The sequence below is a fragment of the Apodemus sylvaticus genome, chromosome 16 (genome assembly GCF_947179515.1).
Source record: "Apodemus sylvaticus chromosome 16, mApoSyl1.1, whole genome shotgun sequence".
In the NCBI taxonomy this organism is placed as follows: Eukaryota; Metazoa; Chordata; class Mammalia; order Rodentia; family Muridae; genus Apodemus; species Apodemus sylvaticus.
This window is the reverse complement of record NC_067487.1, coordinates 72,047,923-72,073,211: the sequence shown is the minus strand read 5'-3', so window position 1 is coordinate 72,073,211 and position 25,289 is coordinate 72,047,923. Positions and strand designations below refer to the sequence as shown.

General features: G+C 37.2%; 1 protein-coding gene across 2 annotated transcripts in view; it reads left to right on the top strand.

Moving 5' to 3' along the window:
- Edil3 (EGF like repeats and discoidin domains 3) overlaps nucleotides 1-21,438 on the top strand; it is a 513,587-nt gene extending 492,149 nt beyond the window's left edge. For both annotated transcript variants that reach the window (XM_052159696.1, XM_052159695.1), the window contains one exon: nucleotides 21,213-21,438. In XM_052159696.1, the coding sequence (XP_052015656.1) occupies nucleotides 21,213-21,362 (150 nt within the window). In that variant the 3' untranslated portion in view covers nucleotides 21,363-21,438. The remainder of the gene's footprint in view (nucleotides 1-21,212) is intronic.
- Nucleotides 21,439-25,289: the final 3,851 nt, after the last annotated feature.

The following is a 25,289-nucleotide window of genomic DNA, read 5'->3' as shown; positions in this document are numbered from 1 at the left end:
TTTTTTATAGTTTCAGTCTCAAAAAGGATAAAAACAATTTGTTATAAGACCATGTTAATGGTAGTGTTAATGGTAAACCATAAAAGGATTCTTAAATCTTCCATACCCATGAAGATTACCCATTTAGAATATTTTTAAATATTTGCTTTCCTTTTTTAAAATTGCATGTAGACAATGTATGCTGTATACTTTTGCAATGAATCAATTATATAGCATGCTCTGAAATATATAAAGCTTGACTTAGCCATCAGAGCTCTTTAAAATAGGCAGCACATGCCTCATTGTCATCAGACTTTTGCTGCCATGAATTATTTTGGGTTTGATGATGGATATGTGCATATAATGCAGTCAATACTGAAGCATAAAATTAGCACGAAGCTCCAGAGCTTCTGTTCTGTATGTCAATCCTAACTCTGCAGAGGTTCACGCTTACACAGACTTCCAGTCCACTTAAGGCCAGTGCATGATTTTAAAAATTAGTGTTTTAATAATAAAGTTTATTAAATTAATTTTAAAAAATTATTTTGTCACTGGAATCGCAACCTTGATTTTTAAAAACCACTCGGAAAAGATAAATCCAAGATTATCTGAACACAGAAGGGACACTTTTATGAATCTGGGAGCAGAATTTAGAACTCAGGATATAAATGATGAGATTTCACTTTCTATCATCCACTAAAGCCAGGAAAAACAAAACATCACATACAAATGAGATACTTATAGCCTATATTAATTTTAAAAAGTTATTACTTCTACATAACAAAATTGTACTTTTGTTTTGTTACTTAGTTAATATTGCTCTAATACTTGTAAGTAAAAATAAAGTTTACTCTTTTTCTGATACTATCTATATTTTAATAATCAACTTACCCTCAGTTCTACAAAAAAAAAAAGATGCAGAAATCACTTCAGACCAAAGCAATACTTGTTCAGCTTAGGGAAGAGCCCGCTCTATTATTCAATTAGGTGTGTCAAGCTGCACTAGCAAAATGATAGCACACTTAAAAACACTGGAATCAGATAAACAATAAATTTTTAATATGACTATGTTATAAATACTCCATTATACCAGACTCCATTATAGACTCCCTAGGATTTTTGACTGCACCTGCACTTTCTTGAAAAAGCTGGGTGAAGGCAAGAGAGAATACCTCCTGTATGTGCCTGGGGAAAATATTCAGGTACAGCCACATGTCCACACTCCACTGCAAAGCTCACATCGCACTTGACCACCAAGAGCTGGTAGACGTTCTCTGGCCCTCTAACGCTTTATCTTTTAAGTACCAATCTGGCCTCCAACATGGCTGAATGCTTCAATCACTTCTATGTTCCCACACACAGCACTGTATTTTGTTAGTTCTTACCAAGGTAGGGTGAAACTCTTCAAAGAGATCTGAAAGGAGGAAAAGGATACTAATGTCAGGTGAAAATTACCAAAACATCAATTTCTCCACTGTCCTACCATTTGTATTTTAGCTGATATGAAGGGCTGGAAGCAAGCCACAAATTGTTCCGATGAAATAGAAAATACCTGGTGTGATTTAAGAGACTCTGGGAGATGAGCTTTGTGCTTCAGTGGAGAGCCTTGGTTGGTCTGCACTTATAATGGAAAGAAAAAAAAGGCATTTCTACATTTCTGGTGTAAAAACTGAAAAAATAAAGATGTTCTTTTTTTTTCCTGACTGCTCCTGATAATATCTTTTGGAGATATCTTTGGAAAGTAGATGATTTTCCAATACTATTATTTTTTTTTGTAGAAATATTTTATTTGACAGTGAAATCTGAGTGCCAGAAGGCAGATGGTTTAAATATATTGCCACAGTTTAGAATGGAATATTTTATGTTTCATAAATCTTTATAGGCTATCATCCCATGTGATATATTCTGAGGATATTCTTGTTACTTAAGGTAGCTTTCATCATAAAGAAGTTAAATATGGTAATGTGTCCTACCTGCTGACTTTTTGACTGAGTGTTCTAAATGTCAGTAGGTTTAGAAGGAAAATAGCAGTAAACAATGTTTGCTCTGCTGTTTCCCTGGCTCTTTGCTCTGGGTTCACTAACTTAATAACAAAGGACAGTGTGAGTTTCTGTTTTTATTTTTCTTCTACTTTTGATACTATAAAGTACTTACTTGATTTCTCCCTTGTATTTCATCCTCCAAACCCACCCATATACTCCTTCTTACTCTTTTTCAAATTATGACCTCTTTCATTAATCACTGTTACATGCACACACACCATATATGTATGTGTATATACATACACATATACTACGTATATATCTTGCCCATACTATAACCATGTCATAGATTCCAGCCTAATTCCTAACTACTTTCTAAACATTTGCCCTTATGCCACAGATAAATTAATCCTCATTCTTCTTCGAGAAAATATCTCTTTGTGACAGATGGGGACCACAACAGAAAACCACAACCAGGCAAAATGGAAAGTATGAATTTCTTATTGAAGATTAACAGGCTCTTTTAAAAATACCGTATAGCTGGCCATGATGTGCATACCAATAATCCAATCATCAATAGACTCATGAGGCAAAGGCAGGAGGATTGTGCATTCAAGACTAAACTGGGTAGTGTCATCCTGCTGGGATGCAGTGGGAGGAGGAAGGGAAAGCCATATGTTCCCTGGCTATCTGAAGCTAAGCCTCTGCATGAACACCATTCTCTAGAGGACAGAAGAAGTGCTTGTGCATTCTGCAATTCATTTGGTTGGGCAAACAAAAGCTAGGAATTCCTAACCAATTTGTTATTTACAATAGACTAAGAAACGGCTAATATGAACTTTTCCAGGAAGGGAGCGTTTGATACGACTAGAGACATCTTATTTCTTAATATTGAACAGTTAGGAATGAAGTCTTTCTGTGAGAAATCAGAAAAATTCAAACTCTCAAGAGCACTGTCGATGGCATGCTGTTTGTTTCTCTTTCTAAACAATCTCAAACCCTATGAGAGAAGGAATTCTGACAGTCATCATGGAATTCTGTTTCCCCGTCAAGAGTTAACTGTCAGCAGAGCTTTTGACATGTCAACTATATGAGAACTGGGGAAAATGTACGGGACTTTGCAAAACAATGAAGGACAGAACATGTAGATTACATAAAATGAGCAACACAGAAGCAAATTGTTCAACAATTGGTGTTCATGTGAAAAAGAAAATAGGACCTCACAGAAATACCAAGCTACTGAAAATATTGCCTCAGGGGTTCTAAGTAGCCATCAACTGTGTGGCTTAATTTTTTGTTTTTGTTTTTGCTAAATCATGCAACATAATCTGAAGTTTAGATGTACTCAGAGCATGCTACAAAGCCACAGCAGTTTAGAGAAATGTTGAACTGCCTGAAGTAAAATAAAACCTTGTTTTTTACATAAGTAGAATAAAATGCAAATTTTAGAGTCACAGAAACTACTTGAGAGTAACAGCCAGAGTACAAATAATTTCCCAGAAAATCCACATCTTTATTAGTGATGCAAAATAATTTTTGCACTGGAGAAAAACTGCAAAAAATATGTCCCAGAGTTTTTCTTTTCACTTTCTTTTTAAAGTAAAAACATTTCTACAGTTGGGCCTTTGAAACTAAATCTCTGGACAGGCGGTTTGAAAGCCTCGTATAATTTCATTGAGAGCTTGAGAGGCAAACAAATCTCTGAAGCAAGCAGGATCTATGTTTGTAAAAGAGCTTATGGAACAAAGCGTCATTCTGAAAGGAACACAGATAAAAGTTGGTATCCAATGTGAATTATGGTACGGAACATTTTATATGTGTCACCATGTTCTATGGCCCTCAGCAAACTGTGGCTCCAAATTAAACACAAAGAGATGGGGCCAAGGTAATAGTTTTCAAGAAATTTATTAAAGGAATACAGGAGCATAAAGATAGCGAACCGTTCTTAAACCATTTTACGCCAAAGCATGAGGAAAAATAAGTGATTTAGCTACTGGTCATATTTATTAGGTTTGTATCCATGATAATAAACATCATCTACTCGTTAAAATAAAAGTATGAGTATAAAATATACCTTGATAGAAAAGTGTTCTGAATGTTTATCTAAGAGAAAAACAAACAAAACCCAAAAACAATTCACTGCATTGCAATACCAGAATTTATTCAGAGAGTAATATCAAGTGAGGTTTGAACTATAAAATCTGTTGTAGGCTGTACTAGGAAAGCCTTAGACACAATGCTTTCTGGAACTAGCATTTTTTATTCCAACTATCAATATTAAAAAATATTTAAAAACCTTCTTAGAAGCCTGTAGCCCTTCCATATCACAAAATGCAAATATTAAGATGCTCCAACTTTATTTTAGCATTTGACATAAGCACTGGTGATCACAAACACCAACGTCAAACATGAAGGATTTATCAAAATATATACAGAATACATTTTAGAATACCAGGCTCATAGTTAACTTATGATAGTGACAGAATATGGATAAAATCCCACCAAATGAGGTGTCGTATGCAGCAGAGTCCAGGCCAACCATTTCAGCGGTGAAGCTGACCCAAATCCCTACCTTAAACAGCAGAGCTAGCAGACTATTCAGTGTGTCCCAGACCCCACGGGAGCACAAAGGACTTCATGAGAGGCCACTCTTCACAGGCTTGCAGTTGACCTCAGAGGAACTGAAGGCAAAGGCCACAATTCTCTTAGGGTAGATTAATATTTTAATGTATGCTCTATTATACAAAGCTAAACTGGTGTGTTCCTGAAATGGCTTGCATCTAAAACTACTAGGAAAGCCTTCGCTCCTCTATGCCTGGACTCTACTAAAGGGACACCTACAAACATAAGTTTTAATTAACTGTTTGTTTTAGAGAGCACCCATGAACATATATTCCAGGAAAAAAATGTATTTTAATATACCACATATTTACAAAAAGAATGAGATGATATTTTGGGAAACAGAAAAATTAAATTATCATTGAATATGTTAGATACAGCAGTTAACACAGAAATACAATATTGGCTACTTGATCTACATGATCTCATACCTACAGACTACTTGCATGGTATTTTCTGAAGTAGCGATCTATGAAATCATGCCCCTGGCATGTTGAATCTGCTTTGCCTCATAAGCAGAAATGGTCACTGCCTAGCAGGATGTGTGAGGTGGCACTCGCCGCACCTGAAAATATGCAGGGCAGTAGTTCCAGTGTGCCTGAACAGAGATGGGAAATAGTCCAGCAGCTTCGTTTCCCATATATTCATATATAAACACATATCCATGTGTTTGATATAGCACGGAGGCAATCCTCATATGAGAGGACTCTGGCAGGCAGAGCCCACGAAGAGGGATAGGGAAGTTGCCCAGTTAGCCAAGAGGACTTTGCGGGCGGGTGGGGCTGTTTGCGCGGTTAAACGCTGAAGCCTCCTCCAAGTTCTTACGCGGCGGGTTTAATAAAAGAGACAGTTCATAGTTTTCATGCTTTATTATTAAAAGAGTAGAATGAGAAAAGGAGATAGGGAAGTAAAGAGAAAAGGAGAAGATAGAGGTGAGAGAAGGCATGACCACGTGAAAAAAAGGAGGGGAAACAGACAGAGACAGGGAGAGGCAGGAGAAAAGGACAAGAAAGAGAGCGAGGAGGGGCCAGAAGCTACCATTTATAGTGAGCTGGGTTACCTGTCTGTTGGGTGGGGACAGCCTGGCTGTAGCCAGGTGACTGCAGAGGTGGAGTCCAGCCAGAACACTAGGGCCCTGGGGCGTGGCCACAAATGACTGATGGCCACCGGATTATGGAGCTGAGTCTCCGGAGTGGCCTTGCCCAGCCAAGCTGCAGACTATGTCACATCACGGTCCCACATAGAACTATTGGGGTAGCCTATAGTGTACATGCCCTTTGATAATCGGCTCCTTCTGGGGCAGAGTGATGGCTTGAAAGTCTTAAAATAGATTCTCATTGTGCCCTGTTTTACAAAGAAACATTTCCTAGTATATTGCAATTTACATAGGGTGTAGAGTCTTATTTCCTTATTATATTAAAAAAAATGCACTCATATTTAGACTAATTTTGTTATGAGGTTTCATTGGCTTACTGGAATTGATTGCAAAGGAAACCTTCAAAAATAATGCACTAACCATTCAATCATGAAATGGTTTTAGGATATTGGAAATTTTACTTAGAAAATTGAATTTTCTGAGTAATAGTTACAGTCTGGCTATTCTAAAAGAATCAGACTTACTTACAAACTGTACAATACAATGGCAGAAGTTATATATTAGAAAGCTTAATTTTTGAACATATATATTTATGCAATTAATCATTCATTTTTATACTCAAATTAATCTTTTTACTTTCATTTATTTAAATAAAAATGTTATTTAAAATATTTATTTTAACACATTATTAAAATATAAATATTTATTTTAACTTCATTTACATATTCTATTACATGAAATTTTCATATGTCTTTAAAATAGTTAAGTCTTGTGATTTAATTTAGTTCAATACTATAAATTTTTGGAAGTACAAAAGTATCCAAGCAATATTAATTAAGTAACAACTTAATGGTTCTTAAATTGCTTCAAGAAGCATATGACCTAGATGGTCATCGACAAAAAATTGAATTTCACACTCACATATACATAGTTCTTATGACATAGATATTTAAATTCTAATGTCCACTGTTTCCATTATTTTTTCAATAGATTAAAATTTTGTTACAAACTCATTATAAACTTTTACAATGCTAAGGACTGAATAAAATGAAGATTAATTAAAATTATATGTCTAGTTTAATATTTTTCCAGAAGTATTACAATGGAAAATTACAAGCTTAATAAAGAAGAATGAAAAGCCAAAAATCTCTAATAATAAATTGACATTGTTCCAAAGATATCTACAGCAAAGCTTATCCTTTTATCTGTTTATAATATGCTATGTAGAATTAGCTAATTGTCTTACTTATAGCACAGGGCATCCTACATCTACACTTCAGATGAACATAACCAAAAAGGATAAAACACCAGAAAATTTTAAGCATGAGTATTCAGTTTGAAACAATATGTCAGTGTCTAAAGATGTTTCTCTTATGGATAAATATGTGAAAGAAGTATGTTTTCTTTCATTGGTCAAAGTCCTGCTCTCCTTGATCATAAAACACTGGCATCAATAGGTTAAGGATAATTTATAATCAAATTATAAACTTCACACACACAGAGACACACATGCCTGAATCCCTTAGTGTTGCACATATAGCAATAATAATTAAAGGAATAGTCATGAATTTGAGAAGGAGTTATGGAAAGGAACAGGAGGAATGGGGAAGAAAAGAAGAATGGAAATTATTTAGAGACTGCTCAACAAAGCAAAAACATTTTAATTAAAAAGGAGAGACTTTCAAAGTATCTAAATGTATATCTTCCTTAATGAATCATAACTTGACAGGGATAGGACATATCTCATATCTCATGTAAGCTATAGAATGGGTTGGTACAGGCAAGGTTTAGTGAGACAGCTCTGCAGCTGAGGGACCTTTTGAAAAAAACCTGAGGAACTCAGTTCCATTCATAGAAGTAATGTAATGGAAAGAGAGAACCAACTTTGTAACTTGTCTTCTGACCCCCACAAGCACATACATGACCTTTCTCTGACCCTAAATACACACACACACACACACAGAGAGAGAGAGAGAGAGAGAGAGAGAGAGAGAGAGAGAACAGAGAAACAGAGAAACAGAGAAACAGAGAAACAGAGAAACAGAGAGAGAGAAACATAGAAACAGAGAGAGAAAGAAAGACAGAGACAGAGAAATAAACAGGCAGGCAGAGAGACAAATAGGCAGACAGAGAGACAGAGACAGACAGACAGACAGACAGACAGACAGACAGACAGAGGCAGAGAGATACACATATAGACAGGCCCACACATACCAATATGTAATAACAAATAAAAAGACAGAGAGCAGTTGACACTAGGAAATAGGCAGTTTTTTCATCTGAGATTTAATTGCTTAATGGCTAGTATTAGATTAAAACAAGGTTGCTGAGAATAAGAGCTGGAAAAGATAGCTAATATCTGACTTCTCTAATCTAAGTCCACTGCATGAAAGGACAGGTAAACATGAATGTAGAATTCTCTTTTCTCCTTAAGTTCTGTCTTCTCCTATTCCCAATCATACAGGCAAAGCTGCCATCTAACCAAGTTGATTTTTTTTTCATAAATTGAACTCTAACATAAGCTTATTTTCATTTTAATTAAAATATAGCTACATTACTTTTCCCCTCCCATGTACCCTCACTTCAAATAAACATACATATAAAAACATAAACACAACTCCATGAGTCTATTTAATGTTTAATAAACACAACTCCTGGGTCTATATAATGTTGCTTGTATATGTTTTTAGAACTGACCATTTGGTATTTGATAACAAATTGAGGACTGATATCTGGGAAAAACTAAGCCTCCTTCCACATTTGTTCAGTATCTCCAACACGTTGTTCGGGGTTGGTCCCTGTAAGTTTTCTATAACCTAGGGTGGCACAACAATTGGTGTTGTCAGGGTTCGAGTCTTGTTTAATCAGCCATCATGTTAAGATTTCATGGGTGCCACTTCCCAAGAAGAGCCTTTTTATTTATCATGTTCTCTATCTCTTAAGCACATCAGCTAAGTGTGCAGAGAGTCAATAAAAGTAATGATGTGCTTGTGCTAACACAGTGAACAAAACCTACAATAACACAATGAACAGTATAATATGGTATGCAGAAAAGTGTACACTTTATTCACCCATTCAAGATTTGGTTTTTATCTCTTCCTATATTAAAGAAGCAATGCAGTCTACAAGGACCAGAAAGCCAGACACAAAGTGGTAGCCATTGTGACCTAAGTAAGATGTGGATTCTAATTCTTGAAGAGCCCAGGAAAGGCAATGTAACAGTGCCTACAACTATTCAGTATTGGAAGAATATGAAAACATTTCCAAAATACTACAACAGTAGAAAAATGTTTAAAACTTTTGGTCTATTAATTTTATATACAAATACACACACTTGATATATATGTAAGATATATACATGTACATTATGTATTTATGATGTATGTGTATATATGATGTGCATATATATAATTCATATAATTCATATATATCATATATACATATATGCATATAGGCATGCACACATACACACACACACACTCACACAGACATATGATCTATCCTTCCACACTTCGAGTTCAGTTTAGGACTTACAAAAGCTGAGGTATAGTGTTAGACATAGTGGTACTGAACACCAGTAATCCTATAACTTGTGGGTTCTAGCCTGAACTACTTTTCAGAAGTAGCTAGGGTCATATAAAAACACCAGTCTTAAAACAACAAGAACAAAAATAAGCTGAGGTAGACCCAGCCTTTCTGACAGTATCATGAAATATTCTGACTTTCCTCCACAGTGCTTGATGGCTTCTTATGATTGATATATGCAGTGGTCTAACAGATGTTGGTCTGTAGAAACTAATGTCAATCTCATCTTAACATAGAAGTGTTGCTATATTATGTCTGTGCTGAGGGTTGAATCCTTACTAAAATCTGATTTGAATTTTAATTAACAACACAGAAGAGTTTACGATAAAAATACAAAATCCTGAAACTCAGGCATGCTTAGAGTTGTCTTCCCCCACCCTCTTGCTTTTCTAAATTTGCAATTATGGAGCCTGTTCAAAGTACCTGGAATAACTTTTACTTGAGGCCTGGTATATTAGGAAACGCTTGAGAGATCTCCTAAGCATTATCATGTTTGAAGACAACCACAACTTGTGATGAGACAATTAGCCTCCTGCCTAACCTCAAACTTGTGCATACTTTTTACAAAATTTTACAAATCACACTGCATCTGTCTTCTAAGAAGTTTTCCCTTCTTCATAGATAATCAGTATTTCCCACCAACCTTAACAGATCCTGATTAAAGTGGAATTCGAAAACACATATTTCTGGAAATCTTACAATTTTTTTAACTCAGCAAGAAAGGTTGTGTTTGCTTTTCTTTCACAGGTAAAACACTGAATTGTACATTTAGCAAGGTCTACTGTGCTAGAGACCAGGTATTGGACATGTGCTATGTGTTTGCACAAGAACAAGATGTTCCCTAAAAACAAGCAAATTCATGCTTTACATGCTATGTGCTGTCGTCACTGTGAACCCTCTAAAATAAACTCTATTTCCAGTGCTGTCTGTCTAAAGTTTAAATGAGTGAAATATACATCTGTACAACTTTCTGTAGATATGAATTTTATAAATTATTATGTATTCTCAAGCTTCACTTACTTTTCAAATGAATTCCTATGATATTTTTTTATACCTTACATCAGAAATTTCATAGCTACTATCAATTTCATAACTAATGTATTCCATCTTATAAAGAACTAAATATAATAATTTAACATTTGGGGGCTTGACAGCTCCTTATAGAAGCCTGTACCAAGAAGTAGAGACTTAAAAAGGAAATTGTATTTTTCTGTATTTTCTTTCCATTTTATTTTATTTTAAAGTATTATAAACTATTTTATATTATAAAACTTTAATTTATGATCTGTAATATACAATATATTTTATAATATATTATAAACTATTTTAAACATATTTTTAAATGATCATAGGTTTTGCAATGAATGTAAATGAATTTACTCAGTTATTTTAAATATAGACACTAAGTTCTTTTTTTTCAATCCAGATTTGATTCCCTGCCCCTTGTCCACCTTCCAAATGTTCCTAATCCCATTAAGTCCTCCCTCACTGCCCTATCTCCACAAGGATGTCTCCAGCCCCCACCCCTATTCCCCACACCCACCTCCACCCCACCTGACCTCTAAACTCCCTGGGGCCTCCAATTTCGTGAGGGTTAGGTGCATTGTCCCCAATTGAACCCAGACCTGGCAGTCCTCTGCTGTATATGTGTTGGGGGCCTCATATCAGCTGGTATATGCTGCCTGGTTGGTGGTCCAGTGTTTTAGAGATCTCAGGGGTCCAGGTTAATTGAGAATACTGGTCTTCCTACAGGGTCTCCCTTAGCTTCTTTCAGCCTTTCCCTAATTCAAACACAGGGATCAGCAGCTTCTGTCCATTGCTTGGGTGCAAATATCTGCATCTGACTCTTTCAGCTACTTGTTGGGTCTTCCAGAGTGTGGTCATGCTAGGTCCCTTTTGTGAGCACTTCATAGCTTCAGTAATAGTGTCAGGTCTTGGGACCTCCCCTTGAGCTGGACCCCGCTTTGGCCCTGTCACTGGCCTTCTTTTCCTCAGGCTCCTCTCCATTTCCATCCCTGCAATTCTTTCAGACAGGAACAATTATGGATCAGAATTTTGACTGTGGGATGGCCACCCCCTCCCTCATTCGATGCCATCCTCCTGATGGAGGTGGGTCCTTTATGTTCCCTCTCCCTGCTGTCAGGCATTTCCTCTAAGGTCCCTCCCTTTGAGACCTGGGAATCCCTCACCTCTCAGGTCTCTGGTACATTCTGGAGGGTCCCCACAATCTACTATCTCCGAGGTTGCCTCTTTCTAGTCTTTCAGCTTGTCCCCAGGGCTTCATTGCTTTTCCCTCACCCAATAGCAGGTCATGTTCCCCTCTTCCCTGCCACCCCAATCCACTTTCCCTCCCAGGTCCCTCCCTCCCTCCCCACTTGTGATTGCTTTCTTCTCCCTCCCAGATGGGCCCTTCATCCTGTTGACCTTTTTGAGTTCTATGGACTGTATCTTGGATATTCTGTAGTTTGCTGTTGTTATTGTTGTTTTGTGTGTATGCGGTTTTATTTTTTACTAATATCCGATTATTAGTGAATACATACCATACATGTCCTCTTGACTCTGAGTTACCTCACTCAGGATGATAATTTTCTAGCTCCATCCATTTGCTTTCAAAACTCAGGATGTCCTCATTCTTAATACCTGACTAATATTTCTTTGTGTAAATAAACCACAATTTCTGTATTTATTCTTCTGTCCTGGATTATCCAGGTTGTTTCTGATTATCACAAATAAGGCCTCTATGAACGTAGTGGAACATGTGCCCTGTGGTATGGTAGAGCATCTTTTGGATATATTCTCAAGAGTGATATTGCTAGGTCTTCAGGTAGAGCTATCTCCAATTTTCTGAGGAACCTCCAGATTGATTTCCAGAGTGGTTTTACCAGTTTGGAATCCCACCAGCAATGGAGAAGTGCTTCTCTTCTCTGGAGGTTTTGATCTTAGCCATTCTGATTCCTGTAAGGTGGAATCTCAGGGTTATTCTGATTTGCATTTCTCTGATCACTAAGGACTTTAAACATGTCTTTAGGTGCTTCTCAGCCATTCGAGATTCCTCTGTTGTGGATTCTTGGTTTGCTTCTATACCCCATTTTTTTGATAAAGTTGAATGCTATTTGATATTTAACTTAAAATTTTATGTCAGTAGAATCCAACCTAGTGTGTTAGGGAATGTCAGCAAACAGAAGTATATAATCATGGTTGATGTTGTTTGACATAACAACTTACCACAAGATTTTTGTTTACATACTAAATTCTCAACAAGTGAGAATAGCAAAATTTTACTTAATAACACATCTCAATTGATAAAGAATTCCTCCCTGGCTAGTACAGACCAAATCCATATTGAAAATAATAGCAATTTTAAAAAATCTATTAGGTAAATATATATTGGATTACAAATGTGGTAGATTCTAGATGTAGCATTGCTCTGTATTCTTTTATTCAGCAAATATTTACTCAAAAACAACTTTTGAAGATATATTTTCTGTCAAACTAAAAAATGTATGGTCACATCTAATGGAGAAATCACTTTGTGATTGCCATGCCTGGCAAATGATACTCTAGTTGATCCACCAAAAAGATAACCAAATATTGTTTGTTTGTTTGTTTGTTTATTGGTCACTTTAATTCATTATTGCATAAGGAACAGACAAAGCCCTGAGTTAGTGAAGTTCTGAATAAATCTATATCCTGATATGGGCATGACTATGTCAAGAACTCTCAAGATTAGCACCTATGACACTATTGGCTAAGCTAATACCTGTATGAACCAGGGCCCAGAGAGGCAACAAATCTCTCATTGAAAGTAGTATTGGAGTATGCCTGTCTGTGGGAGATTGATCAATGCATGCAAAACTGGCAACTTCACTTTCCTCCTCTGGGATGCCTAGATCCTGAGACTTCTAACCCACAGAGACCTCATGAAGATATTAGCTAAATCATCTCCTTGTGCTCTACATTAAAACTATGCTAAGGTAGTTAAAGTAGTAGAGGTGGTACCTGGCAGAGTCCCAGCTTCAATGTATATGTTTATGTCTTAAATTTATTCGCCTTGACCCTAACCAGGGTTCTGGGATTTAGGTTATGTGGGTATCAGCATTTAGTAGTAGTAGTAGTAGTAGTAGTAGTAGTAGTAGTAGTAGTAGTAGTTGTAGTCATATTTTTGCATGAATATTTTACATGTATATATGTCTGTCCAACCAATATTTGTCTAGTGCTTGTAGAGCTCACAAGAAGAGGGCATTAGATCTCTGGACCCAGAGTTATATATGGTTATTAGCTACAGTGTAGATGCTGGGACTCAAACTCAGATCCTGTAGAAGACCACTAGAACTAGTGTCCTTAACTGTTTATCTATTGCACCATCCTCTGTTGTCCTCTGTTGTTTTTATCAGTCACCTCAGGCATTAGAGAAGCATATATATACACTTTCTTGAGGTTCTTGGGTTACCATCGAAAACTAAACCTACTTATTCTAGAACACCATATTTAAACATTCTTTAATTAATAACACAATAGATAAAGATATTGGTCAAATGTTCTATTATGTTCTGGATCTTTTCTTTGTCCCCTTCTCTTGGCTTCTCACTCCTTCCTTTTCCTTACTTCCTCCTTTCATCTGCCCCATCTGTCTTTCCTTTTTTCTTGCTTCTTTTTTTTTTTTTTTTAACATTTTTTTTCAGTTTTTTTTTTATTATTCGATATAATTTATTTACATTTCAAATGATTTCCCCTTTTCTAGCCCCCCCACTCCCCGAAAGTCCCGCAAACCCCCTTCTCTTCCCCTGTCCTCCCACCCACCCCTTCCCACTTCCCCGTTCTGGTTTTGCTGAATACTGTTTCACTGAGTCTTTCCAGAACCAGGGGCCACTCCTCCTTTCTTCTTGTACCTCATTTGATGTGTGGATTATGTTTTGGGTATTCCAGTTTTCTAGGTTAATATCCACTTATTAGTGAGTGCATACCATGATTCACCTTTTGAGTCTGGGTTACCTCACTTAGTATGATATTCTCTAGCTCCATCCATTTGCCTAAGAATTTCATGAATTCATTGTTTCTAATGGCTGAATAGTACTCCATTGTGTAGATATACCACATTTTTTGCATCCACTCTTCTGTTGAGGGATACCTGGGTTCTTTCCAGCATCTGGCAATTACAAATAGGGCTGCTATGAACATAGTAGAACATGTATCCTTATTACATGGTGGGGAGTCTTCTGGGTATATGCCCAGGAGTGGTATAGCAGGATCTTCTGGAAGTAAGGTGCCCAGTTTTCGGAGGAACCGCCAGACTGATTTCCAGAGTGGTTGTACCAATTTGCAACCCCACCAGCAGTGGAGGAGTGTTCCTCTTTCTCCACACCCTCTCCAACACCTGCTGTCTCCTGAATTTTTAATCTTAGCCATTCTGACTGGTGTAAGATGAAATCTTAGGGTTGTTTTGATTTGCATTTCCCTAATGACTAATGAAGTTGAGCATTTTTTAAGATGCTTCTCCGCCATCCGAAGTTCTTCAGGTGAGAATTCTTTGTTTAACTCTGTACCCCATTTTTTAATAGGGTTGTTTGGTTTTCTGGAGTCTAACTTCTTGAGTTCTTTATATATATTGGATATTAGCCCTCTATCTGATGTAGGATTGGTGAAGATCTTTTCCCAATTTGTTGGTTGCCGATTTGTCCTCTTGATGGTGTCCTTTGCCTTACAGAAACTTTGTAATTTTATGAGGTCCCATTTGTCAATTCTTGCTCTTAGAGCATACGCTATTGGTGTTCTGTTCAGAAACTTTCTCCCTGTACCGATGTCCTCAATGGTCTTCCCCAGTTTTTTTTCTATTAGCTTCAGAGTGTCTGGCTTTATGTGGAGGTCCTTGATCCATTTGGATTTGAGCTTAGTACAAGGAGACAAGGATGGATCAATTCGCATTCTTCTGCATGCTGACCTCCAGTTGAACCAGCACCATTTGTTGAAAAGGCTATCTTTTTTCCATTGGATGTTTTCAGCCTCTTTGTCGAGGATCAAGTGGCCATAGGTGTGTGGGTTCATTTCTGGATCTTCAATCCTGTTCCATTGATCCTCCTGCCTGTCACTGTACCAATACCATGCAGTTTTTAACACTATTGCTCTGTAGTATTGCTTGAGGTCAGGGATACTGATTCCCCCAGATTTCCTTTTGTTGCTGAGAATAGTTTTAGCTATCCTGGGTTTTTTGTTGTTCCAGATGAATTTGATAATTGCTCTTTCTAACTCTGTGAAGAATTGAGTTGGGATTTTGATGGGTATTGCATTGAATCTGTATAGTGCTTTAGGCAAAATGGCCATTTTAACTATATTGATTCTGCCGATCCATGAGCATGGGAGGTTTTCCCATTTTTTGAGGTCTTCTTCCATTTCCTTCTTCAGAGTCTTGAAGTTCTTGTCATACAGATCTTTCACATGTTTGGTAAGAGTCACCCCAAGATACTTTATACTGTTTGTGGCTATTGTGAAGGGGGTCATTTCCCTAATTTCTTTCTCAGCCTGCTTATCCTTTGAGTATAGGAAGGCCACTGATTTGCTTGAGTTGACTTTATAACCTGCCACTTTGCTGAAGTTGTTTATCAGCTGTAGGAGCTCTCTAGTGGAGTTCTTTGGGTCACTTAGGTAGACGATCATGTCATCTGCAAATAATGATAGTTTGACTTCTTCCTTTCCAATTTGTATCCCTTTGACCTCCTTATGTTGTCGAATTGCCCGAGCTAGTACCTCAAGTACAATATTGAAAAGATAAGGAGAAAGGGGGCAGCCTTGTCTGGTCCCTGATTTCAGTGGGATTGCTTCAAGTTTCTCTCCATTTAGTTTGATGCTGGCTACCGGTTTGCTGTATATTGCTTTTACTATGTTTAGGTATGGGCCTTGAATTCCTGTTCTCTCCAAGACTTTAAGCATGAAGGGATGCTGAATTTTGTCAAATGCTTTTTCAGCATCCAATGAAATGACCATGTGATTTTGTTCTTTGAGTTTGTTTATGTAGTGAATTGTATTGATGGATTTCCGTATATTGAACCAACCCTGCATTCCCGGGATAAAGCCTACTTGATCATGGTGGATGATCGTTTTGATGTGTTCTTGGATTCGGTTGGCAAGAATTTTATTGAGTATTTTTGCATCGATGTTCATAAGGGAAATTGGTCTGAAGTTCTCTTTCTTTGTTGGATCTTTGTGTGGCTTTGGTATCAGCGTAATTGTGGCTTCGTAGAAGGAATTGGGTAGTGTTCCTTCTGTTTCTATTTTGTGGAATAGTTTGAAGAGTATTGGTGTTAACTCTTCTTTGAAGGTCTGGTAGAATTCTGCACTGAAGCCATCTGGTCCTGTGCTTTTTTTGGTTGGAAGACTTTCTATGACTCCTTCTATTTCTTTAGGCATTATGGGACTGTTTAGATGGTCTAGTTGGTCCTGATTTAATTTTGGTATTTGGTATCTGTCAAGGAAATTGTCCATTTCCTCCAGATTCTCCAGTTGTGTTGAGTATAGGCTCTTGTAGTAGGATCTGATGATTTTTTGGATTTCCTCAGTTTCCGTTGTTATATCTCCCTTTTCATTTCTAAGTTTGTTAATTTGGATACTTTCTCTGTGCCCTTTGGTCATTCTGGCTAAGGGTTTATCTATCTTGTTGATTTTCTCAAAGAACCAGCTCCTCGTATTGTTGATTTTTTGTATGGTTCTCTTTGTTTCTACTTGATTGATTTCGGCCCTGAGTTTGATGATTTCCTGCCTTCTACTCCTCCTGGGCGAAATAGCTTCTTTTTGTTCCAGGGCTTTCAGGTGTGTCATTAAGCTGATAATGTATGCTCTCTCCATTTTCTTTTTGGAGGCACTCAGGGCTATGAGTTTTCCTCTTAGCACTGCTTTCATTGTGTCCCATAGATTTGGGTATGTTGTGTTTTCATTTTCATTGTGTTCTAAAAAGTCTTTAATTTCTTTCTTTATTTCTTCCTTGACCAAGGTATCATTGAGTAGAGTATTGTTCAGTTTCCACGTGTATGTGGGCTTTCTGTTGTTTCTGTTGCTATTGAAGACCACTTTTACTCCATAGTGATCAGATAGGAGGCATGGGATTAGTTCTATCATCTTATATTTGTTGAGGTCTGTCTTGTGACCAATTATATGGTCGATTTTGGAGAAGGTACCATGAGGTGCTGAGAAAAAGGTATATTCTTTTGTTTTAGGATAGAATGTTCTATATATATCTGTTAAATCTAATTGGTCCAAAGCTTCAATTAGTTTCATTGTGTCCCTGTTTAGTTTCTGTTTTCCTGATCGGTCCATTGAGGAAAGTGCAGTGTTGAAGTCCCCCACAATTATTGTGTTAGGTGCAATGTGTGCTTTTAGTTTTAATAAAGTTTCTTTTACAAAAGAGGGTGCCCTTGCATTTGGGGCATAGATGTTCAGGATTGACAGTTCTTCTTTTTGTATTTTTCCTTTGACCAGCAAGAAGTGTCCCTCAGGGTCTCTTTTGATGACTTTGGGTTGAAAGTCAATTTTATCTGATATTAAAATGGCTACTCCAGCTTGTTTCCTGAGACCATTTGCTTGTAAAATTGTCTTCCAGCCTTTTACTCTAAGGTAGTGTTTGTCTTTGACCCTGAGGTGTGTTTCCTGTAAGCAGCAAAATGTAGGGTCCTGTTTACGTATCCATTCAGTTAGTCTGTGTCTTTTTATTGGGGCATTAAGTCCATTGATGTTAAGAGATATTAAGGAATAGTGATTGTTACTTCCTATCATTTTTGACGTTATTTTTTAAATTTGAATGCTTAACTTCTTTTGGGTTTGATGAAAGGTTACTATCTTGCTTTTTCCAGGGTGAAGTTTCCCTCCTTGTATTGGTGTTGTCCTCCTATTATCCTTTTTAGGGCCGGGTTTGTGGATAGATATTGGGTAAACTTGGTTTTGTCATGAAATATCTTAGTTTCTCCATCTATGGTGATTGAGAGTTTTGCTGGATATAGTAGTTTTGGTTGGCATTTGTGTTCTCTTAGAGTCTGCATGAGATCTGCCCAGGACCTTCTAGCCTTCATAGTCTCAGGTGAAAAGTCTGCTGTGATTCTGATACGTCTTCCTTTATATGTTACTTGGCCTTTTTCTCTTACTGCCTTTAGTATTCTTTCTTTGTTTAGAACATTTGGTGTTTTGATTATTATGTGACGGGAAGTATTTCTGTTCTGGTCCAGTCTGTTTGGAGTTCTGTAGGCTTCTTGTATATTTATGGGCATCTCTCTCTTTAGGTTAGGGAAGTTTTCTTCCATAATTTTATTGAAGATATTTGCTGGCCCTTTAAGTTGTAAATCTTCACTCTCCTCTATGCCTATAATCCTTAGGTTTGGTCTTCTCATTGTGTCCTGGATTTCCTGGATATTTTGGGTTACAAGCTTTTTGCATTTTGCATTTTCTTTAACTGTTGAGTCCATGGTTTCTATGGAATCTTCAGCATCTGAGATTCTTTCTTCTATCTCTTGTATTCTGTTGTTGATATTTGTATCTCTGTCCCCTGATTTCTTCCCAAGGCTTTCTATCTCCAAAGTTGTCTCCCTTTGAGTTTTCTTAGTTGTTTCTACTTCTGATTTTAGATCCTGGATGGTTTTGCTTAGCTCCTTCACTTGCATGTTTGTGTTTTCCTGTAATTCTTTAAGAGATTTTTGTGTTTTCTCTTTCATGAACTCAGCCTGTTGACCAAAGTTCTCCTGTATTTCTTTAAGAGATTTTTGTGTTTCGTCTTTCATGACCTCAGCCTGTTGAGCAAAGTTCTCCTGTATTTCTTTAAGTGTTTTTTGCATTTCCTCCTTGTTGGCTTTTGTATTCTCCTGGATTTCTTTCAATGATTTTTGTGTTTCCCTTGCAAGGGCTTCTAACTTTTGATCCATTGTCTCCTGAATTTCTTTATGTATGACCTTCATGTGTTCCTGTACCAAAATCATGACCAGTGATTTTAAATCCAAATCTTGTTTTACTGGTGTGATGGGGTATCCAGGACATGTTGGTAGAGGAGAATTGGGTTCAGATGTTGCCATATTGCCTTGATTTCTGTTAGTGACGTTCCTGCGTTTGCCTTTTGCCATCTAGATCTCACTGGTGTTAGTTTATCTTGTCAGTGCTGGACTCACCAGTGCAAGCTGCCCCTTCCCAGTTGGCCTCTGGTGCACAGCTTACCTCCTGCACTGCTTGTAGACAGTGTGCTGCTTCCCAGGCTGTTCAGATCCCAAAGCAGGCACCCGAAGGCTCCAGCTGGGGCCCGCTGGATTCACTGGAGCACACTGACTTCTCCCAGCTGGCCGCCCGGAAGCCCAGCTAGCCACTTGCAGGACTTGGAGATGTAATGCTGCCGCCCAGACTGATCTGGATCCGGAAGCGGAGAGAGTAGAGCTAAGGGCTTCTGCCTGAGGCCTTGCCCCAGATTGTGTCTGTGGAGCAGATGGAGCCCGTGTGCACTCCCAGGGAGTGCCGATGGTGTATGCTACTGTGACCTCCCCTGTGTTCCACTCACTCCGCTGGGCAGCCGATCTGCCAACCGGGCTGTCGCACACAAGGTTAGCCTGGCCGCCCAGTCCCTGAGTCCAGGCAAAAGCCTGGGAGGCCAAGGTCTGAGCAAAGTTCCCCTACGGCTTTGACTGTTAATTGGGTTTGCCAGGTGACTAGGATGGCGGGCGTGCGCGCCCGCGCTCCCTGAAAGCGCAGGGAGAGTCTGCTTTGCTAACAATCACCTGGGCGGGTTGACTCACAGATGGCCCACCAAGCCGCCCAGTTCTTGGGGTCAGTCCTGTGCCTTTTGGGGCCTGGACCCCCGCTTTGTTAGCCTTAGGCTATGCCTGTTACAGGTCTGCCCGCCTGAGCTCTCTGTCGCCCTGCAGGCAAAATGGCGGCGGCGCGCTCGCAGGCCTGGGCAAAAAACCTCCTGGTTGGGTTGGCACCCCGATGGCCCCCCGACCCGCCCAGGGCCTGGGTGTAGGCCAACGCCCGTCGGGCTCAGACCACCGCGGTGTTGGCCTCGGATTATGTTTGTGTACCTCAGTCTGTCCGATTCCTGGAGTACGGAACCAAGATGGATGCTCCTCTCCTGACTGGTGGGAGGCCGAGTTCTGAAGTGGCCTCCGTGCAGGAAAGGCGCCGCACAACTGCAGCTGCTTGCTGTCCGGCTGGTCAGCGAAGGTCAGTGGTCGTGGGCGCAGGGCCTAACTGGTCCCTGTGACGCCTTGGTTCCACTGCTGATGGCCCTTCAGCTGGAGCAGCCACTGCTGCCGCTGCTGCCGCCGCCGCCGCTCCTCTTGCTTCTTTTTTAAATTTTATTCTCTGTTGTTTCATTGGTCTTATAATCAAGTAAACCATGACAGATACATATGTTCCTGAATAGTAAATCAGTTCTTGAATAATTTAGCTCTTAAATAATGAAAACTTAAGTAAAAGTAATTGTTTTAAATACCCACAATATGTTTTATAGAAAAGAAAGTGGAAAGATGGCTGTTGGCAGAATGTTTCTTGTACAAGTATGAGTACATAGGTTTGATCTCCAGGACCCCAAGAAAATGCAATCATGGTTATAGTAATACATGCTTGTAATACCAGTGTCTCAAAAATGGAGACAATTGGATTCCTTCTGGAATCTCTGAACAATCATTCTAGCCTAGTCTATGAATTCCAAGTGTCGGTGTCTTAAAAAACAGGAACATCTTTAAAGAGTAAAGGCTTTGGACCCCATGTATACACAATACACACATGCATGTGTGCATCTGCCAACATCGATGCTTTTGTATATATCCATTCTTACCCATCCTATACAATAAATAATATGTAAAATATTACTCTTAAAAAATAAAATAAGCAGTTACCAATTGTAAATTTACAATGTGTACTACTAATATGAAAATTGACACATCTATAGAGGGAAAGAGGTATATGACATGTTCTTGGTTCCTCTTTTTTAGGTGTTTCAAGGCAATTTTGACAATGACACACACAGGAAAAATGTCATTGACCCTCCCATCTATGCACGACACATAAGAATCCTTCCTTGGTCCTGGTATGGAAGGATCACTCTGCGATCAGAGCTGCTGGGCTGCACAGAGGAGGAATGAAGGAACGGAAGACACATCCCACAATGCTTTTCTTTATTTTCCTAGAAGTATCCCCATGAAATGAACTGTGCACATCTGATGGAAACTACATTTGTGTTTTTCAAAGTGTTCAAATTATGGTAGGCTACTGACTGTCTTTATAGGAGTTCTGAGCCTGCCTTTTCAATAATTTAATTTAGTTTCCTTTGCTCAACTCTCTTATGTAATATCACACTGTCTGTGAATTAATCTTCTTGTTCTCTGAATACTATAGATCGGTTGACGTATAATAGGCAAAGCAAGTCTCCTTTTCACAGCAAAAGTAAAAAAACAAAACCTCATAGTCATCAGATGGAAGATTTAAGGAAGAATTATGGTAATTGTTCAATTAACCATTATAAAATGTTACAATGTTAGCAATAAGGTTTTTTGTTATGAACTTGGATCATCTTGATTGTTTCCCTGTGCCTAATACTGTTAGTGTGTATTACAGAGATTTGGGGAAGAATATGATATGAAGGAACATTAATATTACAATTCTAGTCTTATTTTCTTTACTTATAATAAAATACTAAGTTCTTTATGTTTAACTTTATATTATTTCTATGCTACATAAATAGGCTAATATTCTCTGTCACTGCATTTTACCTTAGTTTACCTTAAAGTATTGTGATTATTTATATACACAGAACATGTATTAATATACATTGAACATGATTGGATATCAGTAAATGGTTCAGTATTGAATATAAGTACATTGAACCTGAATTTTCATTTTTGAAGGAAGCTATGTGCATTTAATTTCCAAATGTTTTCTGAGACTCTCTTGTTACCATTTAGTGAGAAAGAACAGAAAAACACTATGGCCCTTAAATTTAAATCTTCATTTCTTTGAAATAATAGAATCATTATCTGTGTATTTATTATATTAGCAAACGTATGTGAGCCTAGTGCTACACAGCTTGGCCAAGTACACTCAACATTTCTTTCCAATTTCTACATTTCCTGTGAAATGAAAATTTCAATGCTGTTTAAAACCAGTGGTAGTTTCTGAAGAAAGCACATTGAATAATTATTTGTGAGAAGCAATGTATTTACTAATGACAAAGTCACAAACCATCTTCAGGATGAAAATTGATTTTTATTTCTTTTGCTTCAAAAGTCTTAGAAAAACTAAGCAATTATCATAACAATTTGTTATTGATAATGGAGGCATCATTGACATATCTTTCAAATTAAAGCTCACACTGCCTCCATAAATGTTCTCCATACCTAATTTATAAGCTTAACACGTATTTATTTTATAAGGCTTTGACACAGAATTATTGGAGTTTTAAATTGAAGGTCCAGGAAAGGAAAGAGTAGATGTGGATGAAATGCTAAAGCACTGCACAACACTGGGATATTTTATTTTGTCTTTAATGTATGTGCTACATAAGGAAAGCCACTACTGTTATGTCCTGTCTGGTCATGTCATGTGTTCACAGCATCTCTCAATGATGTAAATATGAAGCAGTCTTCAATCACAGTGAAGAATTGAAGGAGAAAGTCAATCACATTGCCATTTTAAATGACAGCAAATTCATTGTTCTATGGCAACTGTCAGGCCAAATGTTCCCCTTGCCCTCCTGCTTACTATACCACATTTGTTAAAAATCTGCTGATGTTCAGCATATAAAATGCTGACTGATTTTCAACATTTCCCCCCAAAAATTGCTATGTCCTCAATATTATTGTCCTAGAAAATGCTTAAAATTATCAATATAGAATATTTAAAATAGCATTTTCTATTTAAAATAGCTATGCATAGAATCACTTATGACCTAGAAGTACATTTTCTGTCTAGCCACGGTCCTTGTTTCTCTCAGTGATAGCCATACTACTGAATTTGTAGGCGTTTTTCCTTGCAGATTATTTATTCTTAATATAAAATTCCAGAAATTATGAATACTATGTTGTGCTTAAATACTCTTCAAAACTATTCTTGACTTCATGTGGCGCTGCTGATACGTGTTTAAAGTTTGTTCTCCGAAGGAGTCATTAGTAGCAGTATCCGCTACTGTTCAGAAAGCTGGTGAGAGGCTTTGCCTGGCTTGCCCTCTTCCTCTCAGCTCCATGTGCTACCTACAGCACAGCATGCACAAATGGATATGTGTTTATCTGCAAGGGGGCTTGCACAAAAATTGAAGACACGTATTGGGAAGTAGCTTGTATAACTGTTGTATCAGTGGGTTCAAGTCAAAACATGAATTTTTCATTTAGTTTTATTTGCAAATAAAATTTTAAAAACATAAGACATGGAATTCCCTATTCTTCACTATACTACATAATTATCATGAAATAATTTTATAATTTAGGAAATTATGAATTAATTAACTCTTAAAAAATCCATATTTTGTTCTAATCATTTTTCAGACACTAATTCCTACTTTAGGGTTGACTTTCTGTCTGTGAGTGTCTTCATAAAAATAGGTATAAATTTTGAAGACCAGGTATTAATGACTATTTCTTTGCTAGACAACAAATTATGAAATATAACATTGAATGCTGTCATCTGGTGTGTCTGTAAGGACAGAAATAACTAAGATACACATAACTTTTGCAAACTTTCAAGCTGTGTAATATTCCAATGTTGTTGTTTTTCTTTGTAGATATATCTAAATCATGTAGGATGTTGTAAACTCAGTATGATCCTGTCTAGTCTTCAAACTTAAAATAAACTTTTGAAAAACTGTATTACTTTTGAAGTTGTGTTTTAAACATATGTGTAAGAATGTACAAATTGTGTGTGGTTGCACTTAACCTTCAACACATACTTAGCTTAATTTTTATTTATATAGATCAATTAAATAGGCAAATATAATTGTATAATTATTTTCATATATTCAAGATTTTTATTTATATAGATCAATTAAATAGGCAAATATAATTGTATAATTATTTTCATATATTCAAGATTATTAAAATGTATAAATTTATCCATACTTTTTTATTTGCAGAAATTTTGCAAAATATTAATAATCCAGTCATTTTCTCCTAATATATATTTAAAGTAGTATACTACAAGACTGATAAATCTATTGTTATCCATACAATATTTCTATTGGTTCTAGTGTTCTTTCAATTTATCATGCTCAGGCGTGTATTGAAGGAAGCTGGTTGGTAATAAGTAGCAATGTGACACAAACAACATACATTTGCCTCTAACTCCAGCTATTGCTTACTGAAAGTCTGAACACATGACTTCTTTATGAAAAGTCTTTCTCTGGTTCTGTAGAAGCCACCAGTAAAAAGGGCATGTGTAATTCTGACACTTCAATAATTTCTTAGGATTAAAAAATTTAGAGTAAAACTCAAGATATTAAAAGTTGCTTTCTTCCAGCAGATCTAGAGTCGATCAAGTTTCACAGTTTCGTATATCTCATGTTCCTATCAAAGTGCATTCTGATATGAATGGATCAGTGGGGTTCCATTCTTTACCTCATTTCTGCAGACACAAGCATACATAAATGTATTTCATTAAGTAAAAACAATTATGGGAACATTCTCAATATGCTTGCTAGTGAATTATGAAAACAACTATATGGGATAAATTTTTATTATAAGAGATTACTTAACAGAGAATCTTCAACTAGGAGGAGAGCAGCTGATTCAACATGCAAAAAGCAGATAAATACATATCATTCCAAGGAGAAAAGCCCAACCAGTGGGAAACCTCTGAAAATGTGATAAATAAGAGTATCAATCAGTGCAACCTAAAAATAATACCTACATTTTCAGTTTTGAGTTTTGAATGCATGACTCTAAATAAATACAATTTTTTTGAAGTTCATGTAAAGAAGTAAAACTATTACTGCCCCAAATATAAGATTTTCTTTTACCAATATTAGTTTTTACAAAGGTAATGAATAAGGCAATTTATTGTTTGTGACAATATTGCTTTTGAGA